This window comes from Mya arenaria, chromosome 6 (genome assembly GCF_026914265.1).
Source record: "Mya arenaria isolate MELC-2E11 chromosome 6, ASM2691426v1".
Lineage (NCBI taxonomy): Eukaryota > Metazoa > Mollusca > Bivalvia > Myida > Myidae > Mya > Mya arenaria.
This window is the reverse complement of record NC_069127.1, coordinates 62,736,444-62,755,404: the sequence shown is the minus strand read 5'-3', so window position 1 is coordinate 62,755,404 and position 18,961 is coordinate 62,736,444. Positions and strand designations below refer to the sequence as shown.

The 18,961-nt window shown below is 34.2% G+C and overlaps 2 protein-coding genes across 5 annotated transcripts in view; one reads left to right on the top strand and one right to left on the bottom strand.

Moving 5' to 3' along the window:
• LOC128236832 (catalase-like) overlaps window positions 1–5,992 on the bottom strand; it is a 21,527-nt gene extending 15,535 nt beyond the window's left edge. For 2 of the 3 annotated variants that reach the window (XM_052951952.1, XM_052951954.1), the window contains exons 1-3: window positions 5,824–5,992; window positions 4,486–4,657; window positions 1,282–1,392 (exon numbers count right to left, since the gene is read on the bottom strand). In XM_052951952.1, coding sequence (XP_052807912.1) covers window positions 1,282–1,392; window positions 4,486–4,657; window positions 5,824–5,880 — 340 coding nt within the window. In that variant the 5' untranslated portion in view covers window positions 5,881–5,992. The remainder of the gene's footprint in view (window positions 1–1,281; window positions 1,393–4,485; window positions 4,658–5,823) is intronic. The other variant, XM_052951953.1, reaches the window with a different exon arrangement.
• Window positions 5,963–18,961, top strand: LOC128236833 (3-oxoacyl-[acyl-carrier-protein] reductase FabG-like). 2 transcript variants are annotated; one of them, XM_052951956.1, is made up of 9 exons: window positions 5,963–6,098; window positions 8,429–8,562; window positions 9,339–9,431; window positions 10,720–10,805; window positions 12,290–12,383; window positions 13,315–13,384; window positions 14,105–14,141; window positions 14,525–14,588; window positions 18,088–18,961. In XM_052951956.1, exons 1-9 carry the CDS (start codon window positions 6,038–6,040, stop codon window positions 18,244–18,246), a joined length of 798 nt encoding a protein of 265 aa, XP_052807916.1. In that variant the 5' UTR covers window positions 5,963–6,037; the 3' UTR covers window positions 18,247–18,961. The 2 variants fall into 2 exon arrangements, with proteins under 2 accessions (XP_052807916.1, XP_052807915.1); XM_052951955.1 differs by lacking the exon at window positions 10,720–10,805 and adding an exon at window positions 10,086–10,171.

Here is an 18,961-nt window from a genome sequence, read left to right as displayed (position 1 = left end):
GTAATGCCGAAAGAAATAAATGGAGCCAATTTAAGAAGAATTATTATTCAGGCTATATTTTTATTAGTATTTTACAATAAATGATAAATTAAACATGATTTTTGTCAAACAAAACTTCAGATAAGAACATCCTTGGCCTTATACATACATGTAATCATTTATAGAACTTTGTTAAGATAGCACTTCAAGAATGTTTCAACAATTGTCTATCTCTTATTTCATGATGTTTGACATTGAAAAAGGTCACTCATAAATTGTCTCATTCTAGAAGCATCTCTGTAATTTCCACTTCATAAAAGTGAAGACTGTTATTACCAGAGTGTTAGAAGAACGTGGCAAACATACTGGCCAAGCTGTTCGTACTTTCGCTACATTCAGTTATCATCCAACAGTAGCAATTTTCATTTCTGTTAAATATCTAAAGCAAGATTGGAGCTTCTTTAATTTTTTTGTTAATTTTATTACTGATTTAATGATTATGTTATCGTTAAAATTTCCAACAACCTAAATTAAGCAAAAAACAATTTAACAAAGAAATTTACTGAAAAATTACCAATTATCATCACATTTTAACAAAAAATTCATTGTTAAGTACTTTACGTATATACGAGCAACTTGACCAGTCTACACACACATACCTTTCTCACCTTAATATTGGTACTTATTGGCCTTAACAATTGTTTTTACAGTGCACTTAGTACATTCCACAAAATCTGACAGATTAAAAATCTTGCATCATGTAACAAGAGACATATGACTTTTCATCTGATCTTGTACATGCATTCATGTACAATATTAAATAAAGATCCTGGCAAATTAAAACCACATCTGCCATAAATGTACTCATGGAACATGTATTTGATAGGGAAGGATCCCTTATAAAATGCTGGGAGAAAAAAAACTGCCAGAATGTGTCTGAATGCAAGAACGTTGGACAATGATTTTTGCCTGTTTGAGTTCAATTCCTAGGTAAAATAAAAACTAAATGGATCACAAAGCCAGTAAACAACATAGAGAACATTACAACTCTGGGTGCTGATTGGCTGCAAATGATTAATGAACAATAAAAGGATAATGTGGTCTAGTGGTATAGTAACCTGAACCTCTCACCCAAGAGGTTGTGGGTTTCATATCTGGGCAACTTTCTCATGGCATCTCAAAATTTACATCAGCCAGAAAACTGGTGTGAATGTGACTCTACGAGCTATCAGCCTTCGTCACAATTACGGAATCAAATTGGAATAGACTTAGTACAAAAAAATAGCTATCATGACCGCTTACCAACGGTTGAGAAGCGGACAGCAAGAGGGGTCTTCTTTCCAACGAACCCAAATGGCGCAAGCTTCGTATACTTTGTTACATCGTGTGTGCACTCGAAGTAACCAAACGCTCCTGAAATTAATAAATATTCTTCATAAAACTTATAACAACAGGAATTTTGTAGACAACTCTATATTTGTGACCAATAACTTAAATTATAAACTTGTATGTAGCCTCTTTAACAGGGTTTAGCAATAAATTCTGAGTCCAATTTTGGACTTCTGTTAATGAATGTAAATAAGGCTGCACCAAATTGATTTTAAGTCTACCATATGTATTTTTCATATTTTCTACGAAAAATGACAGAAAAATACACTTTCATGTAAGCTGCATCAAACGACACAAAAAGCATGTTATTATAGGTCTCTGACTACTAACGGAAGACTGAAACATTAAAATAAAATTGATACTAAATATGTTGTCATTTATCATTGCAAATGATCGATTATGTTTGAAAATTTGGCTTCACATTTGCCGGTTTCAGTTCTTGAATGAAATGGAAAAATTGTATTTTTTTATTTTCAGGCTCCCTCAATTTCTTGGGGGGTTAAACTTAAAAATTAAATCGGTGTGGCATAAATCTTAAGCTGAAACACTTTTTATATAATTATACAGACACGGATACTGTACATGTACATGTCAATAAAGTGTAGAATATCTTAGCTGCATGTGTTATTTGTATGAATCCTGTTACTTAGGTCAAAATTTTATTATGTAAATGTTATAAAATGCTGACAATAACACACGCAGGCAGGAATCATTTTTTTGTTATACAAGTCAGCAACATTCAACAAAAGTATAGAAACAAAAATAGTTCAACCGGCAAATATCATAAGATCTTAGAAGAGATAACCAGCATAATGCTGTCAACAGGATAAGATAAAGAAGCAGGTCAATGTTAAGTTCATGAACATGAATGCGCAGTATCTACTGTTATAAAACCAAAGTCGCTGTTCAAACTTTAAAACGTTCTAAATTTTCTACCCTTGATAAGTCTACAAAATTGTTATCCAAATTGTCCTTGTGATTTTGTTTGCATGTTTAAATTAAGACAGGGATATCTTTCTCAAGATTAAAACAAAACAGAAAAACACTTTTTAACATCTAAAAGATTTGTCAAAAAAATGCATTGAGACTAATTAATTAAAGCAAAAATAAAATAAATATCAACACAATTCTTAACAATTAATAGTAATAATTTAAATGATTTCTACTCTTTAATGCCTACCAAAGCTGATATTACATCGTACAATATTAGATATAACAACCTATGCATACCATTTGTTAAACATGATAAATATATAATGTCAATCTTATATTCCAACTACCATACTTTGTTGTTTTGTTGATTTTGTGTTTTTTGGGCCAGTGGCCTTTGTTAACTTGAATAAACTAGATTGAATTGAATTAAATTATTAAATTGAATTAAATTATTAAGTGTACAAAAAAATGATGAGATTTTTCCAAAAGAACCTATTTATGTATAAGTACCTAAAAGGAAACTAATATTTTATTTTGTAAAATTAGAACAATCTAAATGATTCAAGAATTTAAACATCATTGTCTAAGGCAACTATAAATGAATTGCTAGATTTTCATCCCTGCCCTTTTTTTCCGGCGCCGCTTAAATTTTATTGACTCAAATAAAAATGTACTGTCTAGGAACGGTGTTTATTCATACCAGCCGGTGTCGATGTAAACATTCACATGTTAAAAGGAGAATTGTTACAATAGTGTTCATGGTTTCTCTAGAAACACATGTATAGTGGCCTTTATGTAATAAGAAAGAGCATGAACACAATTTCAACGGTGAAGCAGTCATTTAAGAAAAATAAAAAATAAAATGTCACCCCCACTCCAATTTAATAAATGAATTTAAATGAAAATCTAGCAATTAATTTATATTCGCCTAACAAACTAAAATTGGTAAGTTTTTTTGCAGGCAGGTAACCAAATTATGAGATCAGGTTGTAAAACTGAGCGTCTTAACATTTTATACATGGTACATTTTGGAGGCTGATATGCAATTTCACTGGCATGAAATGTAGATTAAAACTAAACTTCACTGTGTGCAGGTATGTATGGTATTTATTTCAAGTTACGGCTTAATATATTTCAGCAAAGAAAAAAGGGTGATAGTTTTACTGCCAAAATGTATAGAGTAGGTAAGACACGACATTTGTTTTTCATTTTTAGTGAAGTTGTGCCCATACTGTATATGATTTTCAAACTGAAAAAGGCCCACCACCCATTTTGTCTGGGTTCATTTAAACATCTTCCCTCTAAAAGAAACTATCGAAAAGGTATCCCAAAAAAGGAGAAAAACATTAACGCTTTAAAAAAACTGACAATAACAAAAAATTGGGGTTGGGTGCAAAAAATTACAGTAGATTGGGAAACTGGGAACAAACACATGTTTTTGTTATGCCTTAATTCGTTAAGTAAACATAACCAATATTAAATCATTATGTCAAGTGCAATTTCAGAAGCAACCTGTTTTTTTTTAAGTAGGTTGAGTATATTGTATATGTAATAAATCAAAATCAGAAGCATCGGTTTCTGTCAATTATGATACACTGCTAATATTTATTTGTCTTTCCTATCATGTTCATATCAATAGTATATTGGACAGTTTTAACTAAGGATTCAATTGGTTAAAATATCTGGTATTTGATCGTACAAAAAGTAACCATGTCTGATAAACATGAAGACTTGAAATATTAAAAAAAAAGTTTTTCGTTTGAATTTTCCTGTATGTTAATGAATTGACAGACTGCAGCTGTTATATATTCAAAACACATTTATTAATTATACTTACTCTGAATAATCTCATTTTATTTTATCAGAAGTCACAAACAATTGCTCATCAAGGGGCATAACTCAAGACATACTTGTAACCAGAGTAACAGGGCTTGCTACACATGGCATTATCCATTGTGAGCATGTGTTTAACAATGTTTGAATTATGGCCAACATTAGAATTTGCACAATGCCAACAACAACTACATAACGTCTTCAGCACTATGGCAATACATTGACTGTTTTTATTTTAAGAGCAACAACAGGCAAGCTTAAAACTGACTTGCACATTTAAGGTATAGACTAAATTTATTAAAATTATACAAAGAAGAATTTGGTTGGTTATACCAGAAGTATAAAACTAACCTGCTCCTTTGGCATGGACCACTCTCTCTGGAATCCTCTCTCTGTTGAAGTGGGCCATCTCATCTGTGAACACAAAGTCTTGTAACAACACTGGGCCCCGCGGACCCACCGTCTGGCTGGCATTCTTATTTCCCACAGGAGACCCAATACCTGTGGTCAGGATATCGGGGGACTGAAAAAAATATATGGAGGGGATTGACTTTAAACAGATTGCAATTTATTAAGTCACAATGATTGTGAATGACGAAATATTTTTTATATTGAATTTGGCCAAAATTATCAACTTTGAAGTTTGGTTGATATTTCATTTTTTATTAATAAATTAAGACATAATGGTGTATCACCATGTTTTGGTGTCTCATTAAACATGAACAATTAGTATAGGGATATAAATGCAATCTAAGGCTCTTAAAAGGCTTCAAACTCTAGAACTTAAAGGAAGCTTTTTCCCCTGTGACCCTCTCAAGGCCCAATTAACAATTTTAGGCATTCTGTCATATTTTGTTACTATTTTCACAATCTAATGGCTCTTGCCATATTCACAAAACACGAAGAAAACTTCACTGGTTAGAGGACTAAAGCATAGGCATTAAACTATGAAGGCATCATGATGAATGTTTTTTATTTAAAGAATCTGAATGACAAAACCATTTTTTGGGGTCACACATTTATTATTTCCATTCTGTTAAGTAAATGCTTAGAGCAATAGTTTATAACTTAGTTGGTAAAGAGGAAGTGACCTCATAAGGACTTGTCCTGTGTACCCATGTTTAACATGCAATGAAACGTGGATAAATTCCTCTTAATGTAACAAACAAGTGAAAGCAAAGATGTTTGTTTTTTATACAGCCTTTAATGCAAAACGTTCAACATAACAAACACGATCAAAATTGGTGTCTGACTGACTGTTCGGGATTGGCCACAATAATGTGTGTTAAGGAATTTTTTTAACACTTGGACGTAACCATATTCATTATGTAGAGTCGCTCAAACAAAAATTGTTAAAAACTCTAAAGCAGCTGTTTATATTGACTAGGTTCAGGATGTGCATTTTATGTATTTGTTATATAAATATTGATACAAACATCCTCAATTTTGACCTCATCATTTAATTACACAATTCTGCATGTTGTACTTACATCCCTAAGCAGTAGTGCCTATTTTGTGAACGTGCACTAATCATAAAAATACATTAAGTGAAAATAAGTGAAAAAAAAACATATACCAATGAAGCAGTAGTTGTCAAGACTCAACTTCTTGACCCAAGTGTCAAAACCTGAAACTGCGTCTGCAGATCAGATTTTTTCTTTAAAAACAATCAAAATAAAATTATCTCACCCCCTGAGAGCTCTTAAATTCCTCCATTTGATTTGTAGCTTTGTCTCTGCCAGCCATAATTAAGTTTTTGTGAGATGACAACACCTAATTCACACGGATAACTGCGCAAAGTCTGGGTGGAAACAAAGTATTTATCTAACAGGCGGCCTTGACCCCGAAAGTGACATGTACTGATTTTTACAAAGTAATAAAGTTTCAATTAACCTAGAGAAAAATGGCGGAGGGGTCGTCGACTGGACTTGCAAGACTTGACGGAAAGGTGGCCCTGATCACAGGTAATATTTAGATGAGACTTTCAGTATATGTATTAAAAGCTGAAGATCTACTTATTGCTTTTTTATGCATTTTATATTTAAAATGTCATTGTTTGGTAAACTCGGCATTTCTTATCGAAAACTTATAACGGTACAGGTTACACACAACCATTACTGGTAGCCACAGGGAAGCTTCTTTATCAATTGGAAATGTTTAAGTTGCCCTGTAATGCAACAACTCTCAACTGTAACAGATGCCAATACTATCAAGTATCCCATGAGCCTAAACTCCATTTATTTTGGCCAACAGTCCATTATTATTGAGAATCCTGAAAAGTATATATTACCGTAAATGACTGGTTATAAGACAATAGGGGTTATAAGACGCAGACAAAAATTTCCGTGAAAAACTCGAAAAAAAACCTTTTAATCTATTTTTTGGGTTTTAGGACGCATAGAAAAAATATTAAAGTCATCTGCTACCATTGGCCACTATGTTTGTTGACAGTGGCGAAACTTTTGTTTTTTGTGAAAATGGCGATGGTTATTTTAAACGATGCAATACTTCTACGTAGCAAAATATTCTTTCGGACGGTGTGTCATAAACAATAACCTGTCAAGAATGAAAAAGTTTTGTCAAGCAAAAACCTTATAAGTTATATTGGATGTGCATGTTCTAAAAATGTCAACACCTACAGGAAAGTATAAAGAACGTGGCAAAGTGTGAAAAACAAGACTATTATCGCAACAGTTTGAACTATTGGTATGTAAAACTGCTTAAAGTCAGTGCAATTTTTTTCGCACCTTTTCGACAGTGCACACTATGCTTCTTTTTATGCATAATTAATTATTGTTTCATACGAAATAATATTGAATAATTTTATTCGTACAGTAATGTTAATTTAAAATAATAAATGTTTTACGATACACCGTATCCCGATCTTCAACTTCTGTTTGAACCCGTATAAACTCGATCAAGATGATGCGAGTGACATCCCTTTCTGCATAAATCTAAACAAACTAGTTTTTTCACCATTTATTTTTCTCTGAAGAACCAATTTCGGCCTGAAATCGACCTCAGAAAAAATGTCAAGAGCTTGTTACTGGTTGTAAGACGCAGGCATTTTTTTTATCGAAATCTGAGGGAAAAAAGTGTGTCTATAAACCAGTCATTTACGTTAAGCCTTTACCTAAAAAACAACAACATTTGGTTTGGTTACCCTTTTTAGTCAGTTTAAAAAAAAACAAAAAAAAGTGTGTGTTTTAATATGTATTTTAAAACCTTTAAAGCTGCACTTTCACAGATTGAACATATTGATAACTTTTTTCTTTTTTTGTGTTGGAACGAGCCAATTTTTGCGAAAATCCATGGAAACCATTTATATAAGGCTGCTGTAAAAAAAATAGATCGCAGATTTTTATTTTTAAGTTCAAAAATTGATGCTTTATGCATTTTTCTAAAACCGTTAGTATGGTTTAAGCCACAAAACATTAATTTTCGAATGGAAATATGAAAATCTGCGATCTGATCTTTTGTCAGCAACTTTATATCATTGGTTTACAGACTGTATATTTACGCAAAAATTTGCTCTTTCCAAGACAAAATTAAAAAAAAGTTGTAAAAATGGTATATCTGTGAGAGTGCAGCTTTAAAGCTTTATACAGAAGATAACTTTAACACCATTCTCCAATGATGACAATATCATTCTTTTATAAAGCCTAATTAAAAAAAACCTACCAACCCATGCCCATTTTTCATGACAATTTTTTTTATCCCTTTAAACTTTGAAAGGCTTCAATCTAATATCAGAATGTTCTCCTTGATGAAAGATTGCCCCCATGTGAAAGTGGATCACATTGGTAAAAAACTAGGTCACTAGGTCAAATCTTAGAGATCTTTGAAACAAGATCCATTATAATTAGTCAGAAAGTTTCCCTTGATCAACTCTTGGATAATTTTGAAACTTGGTCACATGTGATCAAGAATAAGGTAACTAGATCATATTTCAGATTTATTTGTTTGGAACAAAATCATGGTAATGGTATGTCAGATTATGTTCAAACTTGGATAGAATAGTACCATTGATGAAATATCACAGCATTATAAAAGTGGGTCACATGGGTTTCAAACTAAGTTTGTTTAAATGACATCTGCATGTTAATTATTATAGACACATAAAATTAGAAGCACATTATGGACATACATGAAACGAACCCACTCCCTGCTTGTGGCTCTTTCCTTGTGACAACAATAATGTTTCAGCTAAGAGAACGCACATGTTAACAAATATATATTACATATTTATATAAAAATAGTTCTACGGCTCATTCATTGTGTGGTTTCTTTTCAGGTGCCAGTTCCGGGATTGGTGCAGGAACTGCAACGATGTTCAGCAAGCTAGGAGCATTGGTTGCCATTACCGGGAGAAATGCTGAAAACTTGCAGAAGACTGCTGATGAATGTGAAAAACTGGGAAATAAAAAGGTTAACAGTTGAATGGTTAAGCAACTGTTTTGGTTTAACTAGTATTTATTGCAAATTATAGCACATGCAATTAGTATGATTAGAAATGAAACATAGACTGAACTTAAATGGGATAAAACGCAACACATAAGAATACTGATATCAACTGGGTAGTGAAGATCCATTTTTTCAGGCGGTGTCCCCCTTGGTGATAGTTATCTCCCCCTTCAAAAATGTATGACATAAATATACAAAACTAATGCACTATTCTGCAGAAACCTGATTTGATAAAGATTGTAAGGTTTAAGATTGTAAATTTCCTTGGCTGAGGCGTAATCTCTCTTTGGCGTTAACTACGTTTAAAAAATCGTAAGGATTTTTATCGCACCCATTCTGCCCATAACTTTTTGGTTGTCTCCAAGCACTCATGAGCAAAGTTAGGTTTAGGACTTAAAGATATCTTATTGAAATGAACCTGAGATGTTTAGTCTTTTTCTGAAGATTTTATCCTTGCAACTGTAAACTACATGCCATAATTTAACCCATACAGCCTCCACAAGTTGATAATAACAAGTTTTAATGATTTTTATCACAGTCTGTTCCCTTTCATCCAGAATCTCCTGCTCCAACTTTTTTAATTGTCGAATATTTGGCATCTGCATGAAGAGTTTAAAATAGTGGGCTAATCATTGCCGTTTAATTTTTTCTGTTAAATAAAATATTAGAATTTATTCATGTGCCTAGAATGTTCAAAATAGGTTTCGCTGGCCTAAATTTGAAACATTTTTCATTTCCAGCCATTTTGTGTGGTGGGTGATGTCTGTATAGAAGAAGATGTGAAGAGAATTGTTGATAGTTCTGTCAAGCACTACGGCCGTCTGGATATTCTGGTATTTTATGTTTCGTTTGTATGTGATTGACATCCTTAAAAAAAACATTGATTAACATTTTTAAGGGTTTCTTTTGTCATAGCAAACATGGTCCCACTGCCGGTTTTGACATTTTCACTGTGCCCTATCTATAGTAATGGTGGTATTATTTTTTTTCTCTCGATTTTTTTGGCCTACATCCTCCCTATGATAAGCATCTTATACACAGTGATTTACGTTAGGTTTTTTTATGGCAATTTTTATAGCTGAAATTTAGATTTTCCTCCTGTATAAAATTTTTTTTTTTGTATATTTCTGAATTTTATCCTTTCCTTTAGAAACCAGTGATTGGGGGGTTGAACAGTAAACTATTAGAAAATGACTAGTTATTGTTCACACTATACCTCGGACATAATACAAACTATGATCAGATTGGTCTTACCTCTTATGAATATTACACAACCTTCATGAAGATTAGAGGTCAAGGTCAAACTATTTTGAAAATAGGTCAATAAATGGAATGTTGCAAATTGTTGTCACCTTTTCTAATGAAATGTACATGTATGTGAAATTTTTCTTTAATATTTTACATTTTTATGTGATATTTTTATATGATATTTTCATGTGATAGTTTACATTTTTTGTGATATTTAAGATTTCACATGATATTTTCAGGTAAACAGTGCTGGTATTGTAGAGCTTGGTTCAATAGAAACCACGTCCCTGGAGCAGTTTGATACATTAATGAATACAAATGTCAGGTGCTGTAGAATGCCATTTAATCACTATTTACCATTCGAAAACAAATTTGTCACGGCATCTAAAATGATTTTGTATTGTATCATTGTCTATAAGTATGAAGTAGGTGGAAATTGTGATTTATTGAAAAATATATAACTTAATTTCTGTTTGTTCCAAACTCTTTAAGTATGTTAATTGCTGTTTAGTTCTGCTGGCCACTTGAAAATTTCTAATAGGTAAAGGTTGAATTTTGTAAATTCGTAAAATTGAGAATATGTGTACCATTACATTTTAAGAATTAAGGTGTGATCAATTAAGAAAACAAAACCAAATGTATTCATTAATAAAGGGGAAATAACAAAGTTCCAATCCTGAACAGCTAATTAATCTCATTCATTGAAAAATGTAATTTAATAATCATATAGCTTTTAATTCATTTTATAACCTGTTTTCACTTAATGCCATCAAGACCTACAGAAAAGTTTGACTAGTGCTAAGCAGCAATATTTTGTGTACAGCACTATGTGGCATAATCATTGTACTTAGCGAAGAATATTGTTGCTTTAAGGTAAACAACGCTGGTATTGGCGAACCAGGCTCAATTGAAACCACTTCCTTAGAACAGTTTGATCGAACCTTCAATACCAATGTCAGGTTGTTAAATGAACTTTCTCATATGTGCTTCTTGATTCCTGCTTGTCATTTAATGCTTTTGAACAGATAGAGTATTGATGCTTCATTATGAGAATGATTTTTGTTCGTGGCAATGTTTTGGTATCATTTGAGTTTGTAAGTTAAAAGCTTATCTCTTGTTTTGAAGAAAAAAATATCTTGATAGCTCATCCCTTGTTTTGAAGAAAAAAATATCTTGATAGCTCATCCCTTGTTTTGAAGAAGAAAATATCTTGATAGCTCATCTCTTGTTTTGAAGAAAAAATATCTTGATAGCTCATCCCTTGTTTTGAAGAAAAAAATATCTTGATAGCTCATCTCTTGTTTTGAAGAAAAAAACTTTTACTTTAGTGTTGTTGTCATGCCAAGACTTCATGTTGGACATAACTTGGAAACCATTCACAATATATTCAAATGAAACTTGGTATACACTGCCTTGGCAATATGCATAATTATGTGCAGCAAGTCCCATCAAACTGACTAAAAGACTGGATGAGTTATCCTAGATCAACTGAGCATCACAAATCAGCCTTGGCATCTGCTTGCAGTAATCCTGTTAATGTCTGGCCTTTTCTCTTTGTTGCATGCTTCTATGCGGCAAAAGATAGTTCAAATCTTAGTCATGGCTGGCACTGCATGGGTTATAAAGATCCTGAGTGTTACATATTATGTATCTTCTATCCTATTTGTCCTTCAAAACTATGTGTAACTAACTAAATATTAATATGAATACTGTGAAAGTGAATTGACATAGATTTGTCAAAAGCTTTCATTTCTAAACACCTTTCAGAGCATGGGATGTATTTTGAAAAATGTACAACGTTCATCACCAAACTTGGTCATCATGTTTATGTGTAACATTTTTCTGGCATTTTGGCGAATTAGAAAAGTCCTGGTCCATGCAGAGTTATGGCCCTTGAATTGACAAAAATATAGAAATTCAACAGCTTCCGCTATTAAACTTTGACACTCATCATGTTATGAGTAAATTATAAATACAGAATAGTACTTTGCAATAGTTGGCATTCCTGTTAGCTAAAGATAATTTACAGTGAATAATCTGAAAAAGTTATTTTTATAACATTTTACATTTCTCCTCTCAATATAAAAGATAGTTTAAAAAATAATTTCAGTGGATGGGGGGATTTTGGGTGTAAATGTGTTCAAGGGGTTGGTTGGGCATTTTGTACTGCTCTGAGTTGTATTGTCAACCAAGATAATAACCCTGATGTATTCCCTATCCAAACCATGCTTGTATCAACTAATAATATGATAGTTAATATCATGAAATATTATTGCATGCAAAAGTCAGCTGTCATTACCTTTTTATATTTAATACAATTAAGTTATTCAACAAACAAATGTTATTCCTATCACAAATAAAATTGCAGCTTCCTTTAAATACATTGTAATTTTTACCACAAAATCATCTTTTATATGTCAACTATTTGCCTCCATGGTTTCAGGTCGATGTATCACATCACTATGCTGTGTACACCTCATCTGGTGGCCACGAAAGGAAGCATTGTCAATGTTTCAAGTGTCAATGGAATGAGATCGGTAGGGCAAAAACTATAATATATATACCCCCGTTTCAAAGAAGCGGACGTATATTGCTTTGTATATGTTGGTAGTTATTCCATGGACCAAACCTTGTCCTATTGATAACTTGAGTATGCTTGATAATACTGTCCTTAAACTTTGTAGGGAAGTTGGTGAACAGCAAATTATGCCCCCTTGGAAGAAAAGGGGGTATATTGCTTTGCACATGTCGGTTGGTAGGTTGATTGGTCGGTCCATCGGTAGACCAAAGCTTGTCCGAGTGATAACTCAACAATTCCTGGACCTATTGTCATAAAACTTGACATGAAGGTTGGGCCTGGCCAGTAAATGGACCCAATTGTTTTAAGGGGTCTTTGGGTCAAAGGTCAAGGTCACAGTGACCTTTTATGGCCTTGACCTATAGTCATCAAACTTGATATTGAGGCTGAGCCTGACCAGTAGGTGACCCCTATTGATTCAAGGGGTCAAAGGTCAAGGTCACTAGTCAAGGTTTCAGTGACCTTGAACTCAAAAAGCTTGTCTGTGTGATAACTTGACAATGCCTGCACCCATTGCCCTAAAACTACACATTTAGGTTGGGGTTGACCCCTATGGGTTTTGAGATCATAAAGTCAAAGATCAAGGTCTCATATTTGTTAATAAAATTACATCATATTTACTTATTCCCTGCTGCTAAGAGGAAACATGTTGATCTGCAAATATCAGTCATCATCTGAACATGCTAAAAAAACTGAACCTCCTATCCTCACACTTGGTCCTAATCTTAAAACTGTCTCAAAGGCAACCGATGACAATCACTAATCAGCTGTTATTTCGCTCAAGTGGAAGGGGGTGGGGTTGGGGTCTGAGAAATAGAGGCCTGCAGATTGGGAGTTATCACTATGATTTCTATCTTCCGAATAAGAATTTGTGAATCTGTTCATTTCAGTTCCCAAATGTGTTGGCCTACTGTATGTCTAAAAGTGCTGTGGACCAGTTTACCAGATGTTGTGCTTTAGGTAGAAAATTTCCTTCATCCAGCTGTGAATTCGTATGTGTATATTAAAGTGAGACTCTTCAAAATCAATACATTCACATGTATCACAAACATCAATTTTGACTGATAAACCTTTAACTACTTACTAAATAATGCATTTATGGAAAATATTAATTACCGATAACAAGATTGTAATCTTGTATTAAATAACAGAAAGTGCAAAAATATTAGATGATTGGTAAAAAAGATTTACTGTGATTTCCTATCGTCTTCATAAAGCCATTGGTTTCGACATTTATTCATCCATTTTGGAATATTAAAACAATATTATTCATTGTGCTAAATCTTTTTTGGGAGTAAGAGTGCATCTTTAAACTTGTTTCAAAGCAATGAATTTATTTTCTCATGACCTCCAGCTTAAGACCACATAAATATTAGTCAACGAAGGGGACAAAGAGTTTACTTACTCTCCCTCTGTCTTTCTGTCAGTATTCTGCAATATCTAAGGAAAAATTATGCAAGATTTCAAACCGTTTGTGAAACTTGGAACTTGATTTGAGGGCAAATGGAGATTATGCACATCATTGTATTTCTTATGTTGAACAAAAATTAAGTTTGCTATAACAAAAAATATTGAAAATGCTCCTGTTTAACTTGGTCTTGGCAAAACTGAAAAACAATTCTACAAAAGTCTCATAATGATTTCATATGTAGTTTATGTACACCTTTTCCTTTTTTCCAGATTTGGCTCCAAAGCAGGTCCGGGTGAACAGTGTCAAGTAAGTTGTTTGTACATGTTATAGTGGCTTTCATGATTTGCCATGTAATACAAAAACATAATAAAATTTAGAAAAAGTTTTCAAGTAAGCCTTGGGAAGCTTTATTATTTTTCTGTAATGATTTTCATAAAGTTTTGTATTCCATGGTAACAAATGTAAGCATTTACAATATGCAGCTGCTGATGCAACAATTTGTTTGCTTTTTTGGTCACATTGTGAACATTGTCACAATGTTTCTAGCCTTGCTCGCCTGCATGTAGTTCATATAGTCAAGGCATCATTATTTTATCATTACATTAGTTATGGAACATAATTTTGTCATTTGATGTGTTACCGTATTCTTGCATCTCATATACAATATCCTATGCCTTTCCTTTGTGTAGCCCCGGTGTGATCATTACGGAGATTCACAAGCGAGGAGGACTGGATGAGGAGGCTTATCAGAAGGTTTGTAATTCTCTTTGTACAGGGATGCCAATGCAAATTCGTGAAATAAGAGGAAATTAGTACAAAATAGGAGTATCCGCATCACACTATATACGAATTTTTTTTTTGGTATACCATAATTGACTGGGTATACCGATAAGACGATATTGGTTATAAGACTCAGACAAAAAAATCCGTGAAAAAACTTCTAAATCTATGTTTTGGGTTATAGGACACATAGAAAGATGTCAAAATCATCTGCCGCGATTGCACATAGAAAGATGTCAAAATTGTCTGCCGCGATCGGTCACCATGTTTGTTGACAGTGACGAAAAATATTTTTTTCGTGCAAATGGCGATGGTTATTTTTAAAGCCATACAATACTAATACAAAGCAAAATATGTTTCATTGTTTATTCGTTTCATGTTATATAAAACAGCAAATTATGTAGTTCTGTCAGTGTAGTAACCACATCCATCATCTTCTTCTTTTTCTTCATCGGCTGCCATTTATGACAATTTGTGAGATTTCTTTCTGACAGTATATCTTAAACAATAACCTGTTGAGAATGAAAAGTTTAGTAATGCAAAAACCTTATATTGTACGGCTTTGCTCTCTAAATGTCAAAACCTACAGAAAAGAATAAAGAATGTGGCAAAGTGCGAAAAACAAGACCATTATCGCAGCAGTTTGTATTATTGGTATTATCTGCCGTTTTAATCCATATAAACTTGATCGATATGACGCGAATAACATCTCTTTCTACATAAATCTAAACAAATGCACGGCCTGAAATCAACCTCAGAAAAAAGTTCAAAAGCTTGTTACTGGTTTTAAGACGCAGGCACTTTTTCACATCAAAATCTGAGGGAAAAAAGTGTGTCTTATAGCGCATAAATCAGATGAAATGCAACAATTTTAATTTTCAAGTTGTGTGGCCAAAAGAGGAATTTGCTGAAAAGAGAAAAAATCCTGTTTGTACAAGCAGCAATTATCCAATTATTGTGAAATATTATCATATGTTACAGTCGAAGAAACAAGTTCACCCACATCCTGAATGTTATCAGATCCTTCAAAATTTCATACATTTATTTTCACAAATTACACAAGCCCTCAATATTATTTATTTTCAAGTTGCTTAACTTGTGACCAAGGTTACGCATTCATGTACCCTGAATATTAATTTATCCTACCACAATTTAATAACTTTATTTTCACAAATCATATATGCCCTAAATATTATTTATGTTCCCGGTTTCATGACTAAGGACCAAGTTTACCCACTAAATTTAGTGACTAAGGATCAAGTTTACCCACTCAATGTTATTTATATTCCCGGTTTCGTGACTAAGGACCAAGTTTACCCACTAAATGTTATTTATATTCCCGGTTTCGTGACTAAGGACCAAGTTTACCCACTAAATGTTATTTATATTCCCGGTTTCGTGACTAAGGATCAAGTTTACCCACTAAATGTTATTTATATTCCCGGATTTGTGACTAAGGACCAAGTTTACCCACTAAATGTTATTTATATTCCTGGTTTCGTGACTTAGGACCAAGTTTACCCACTAAATGTTATTTATATTCCCGGTTTCGTGACTAAGGACCAAGTTTACCCACTAAATGTTATTTATATTCCCGGTTTCGTGACTAAGGACCAAGTTTACCCACTAAATGTAACTAGAGATTGCTTTTTTGAAAAAGCGCATGTCTCCCCCATTGTGTGGTCGTAGGTGAGAAATAATCAATGATGGATCCCAAAATCAATAGGGGCCATCAACTAGTCATGACTAACTGGCATACCAAGTATGAAGTTCCTGGGTGTAAACGTTCTTGAGTTATTGAGCAGAAACCGGTTCTTCACCTCAAGGTCAGTGACCTTGACCTTTGACCAACTGATTGCAAAATCAACTAGACATCATGACCAACCTCACTTCAAAGTTTGGTGAACCTAGATCAAAGCATTCTCCTGATATTGCACGGAAATATTTTTTTACATTAGAGGTCACAGCGACGTTGACCTTTGACCTTGTGACCCCCCAAAATATAGGAGTTTTCTAAACCTCATGATCAACCTCCCTACCAAGTTTGGTGAACCTAGGTCAAACCATTTTCAAGATATTGAGCGGAAATGTTTTTTACATTGGGGGTCGCCGCGACCTTGACCTTTGACCTAGTGACCCCAAAAACAATAGGGATCTTCTACACCTCATGACCAACCTCCCTACCAAGTTTGGTGAACCTAGGTCAAACCGTTCTCAAGATTTTGAGCAGAAATGTTTTTTTATATTGGGGGTCGCCGCGACCTTGACCTTTGACCTAGTGACCCCAAAAACAAAAGGGATCCTCTACACCTCATGACCAACCTCCCTACCAAGTTTGGTGAACCTAGGTCAAACCGTTCTCAAGATATTGAGCGGAAATGTTTTTTTACATTGGGGGTCGCCGCGACCTTGACCTTTGACCTAGTGACCCCAAAAACAATAGGGATCCTCTACACCTCACGACCAACCTCCCTACCAAGTTTGGTGAACCTAGGTCAAACCATTCTCAAGATATTGAGCGGAAATGTTTTTTACATTGGGGGTCGCCGCGACCTTGACCTTTGACCTAGTGACCCCAAAAACAATAGGGATCCTCTACACCTCACGACCAACCTCCCTACCAAGTTTGGTGAACCTAGGTCAAACCATTCTCAAGATATTGAGCGGAAATGTTTTTTACATTGGGGGTCGCCGCGACCTTGACCTTTGACCTAGTGACCCCAAAAACAATAGGGATCTTCTACACCTCACGACCAACCTCCCTACCAAGTTTGGTGAACCTAGGTCAAACCATTCTCAAGATATTGAGCGGAAATGTTTTTTACATTGGGGGTCGCCGCGACCTTGACCTTTGACCTAGTGACCCCAAAAACAATAGGGATCTTCTACACCTCATGACCAACCTCCCTACCAAGTTTGGTGATCCTAGGTCATGCGGTTTTCCAGTTATCGATCGGAAACGAAGTGTGACGTACGGACGGACTGACGGACTGACGGACTACCGGACTACCGGACTGACGGACAGGGCAAAAACAATATGTCTCCCCCAGAGAGGGGGAGACATAATTTATATTCCCGGTTTCGTGACTAAGGACCAAGTTTACCCACTAAATGTAATTTATATTCCCGGTTTCTTGACCAAGGACCAAGTTTACCCACTAAATGTAATTTATATTCCCGGTTTCGTGACCAAGGACTGACCGAGTTTACCCACTAAATGTAATTTATATTCCCGGTTTCGTGACCAAGGACTGACCGAGTTTACCCACTAAATGTTATTTATATTCCCGATTTCTTGACCAAGGACCGAGTTTACCCACTAAATGTTATTTATATTCCCGGTTTCTTGACCAAGGACCGAGTTTACCCACTAAATGTTATTTATATTCCCGGTTTCTTGACCAAGGACCAAGTTTACCCACGTCCTGACTGTTATTTGATCCATTCACAATTTCCTACCCTTGTATTCCAGTTTCTCGAGAGGACAAAGTTCACACATGCCCTTGGACGGCCTGGACAAGTGGATGAGGTGTCAGCCACAATTGCATTCCTTGCCTCCGATAACGCATCGTTTATAACAGGGGCGCAGATACCCATTGACGGGGGGAGACACGCTATGTGCCCACGATGATTTATTTACTTCACTCAATTGAAATAAAACCAGTGTATTGCTACCCATGTGATGGCTGTAGACATTTTAGTTCAATTGATGTTGTTGCTAAATTTCCTGATATTGTCATTAATTCACAAAAAACCTCAGTGAGGTTATTTTATGAGAGACTTTAAATCTGTTTCTTTATCTCATTGTTTTTACATTACATAATGTCTTAAGAAATTACTTTTCTGGATTCTGATAATGTATGTTTTTATGCATGATTGATACAGGGTTGATGGGCAATAATAATGCTTGATTGTATTGGGGTTTGTCTATAATGTAGATTGTTAATTTCTACAATATTTTGGTGCATCTTATATTCATTTACTGTTATCTTGTTTGTATGTTTGATTGTTAAAGCTGCATGTATCTATTTTATTTCATGTACTTCTCACATTCGTTATACTTACATTCCTTTTGTGCTTCCTTAGATAAATTATATTTTGTCAAATGCATTCATATTCCGATGAAAGCAACAGCTTCAGGATACCTTTGATCTTACAAAAGTGATATGATTTGTGAGTGGTTTAATTATGTTTCAAGATGTTAAATATATGTGACTAATGAAACGGGTGAAATCATTGATGCTGCTGTTTAAGAGCATTTACCGTATCTTTGAAGTGTTTTTTTCCAGCGTTGTAGTTGGATTATTCCAGATATATTTAAGGAGAATAAATATAAACGTCAAATG

Coding starts and splice junctions, on each gene's coding strand:
- LOC128236833 (XM_052951956.1), top strand. CDS start 6,038: ATGGCGGAGGGGTCGTCGACTGGACTTGCAAGACTTGACGGAAAGGTG. Junction 9,432..10,719: donor ACGGCCGTCTGGATATTCTG/GTATTTTATGTT, acceptor TGTTGCTTTAAG/GTAAACAACGCTGGTATTGG. Junction 14,589..18,087: donor ATGAGGAGGCTTATCAGAAG/GTTTGTAATTCT, acceptor CTTGTATTCCAG/TTTCTCGAGAGGACAAAGTT.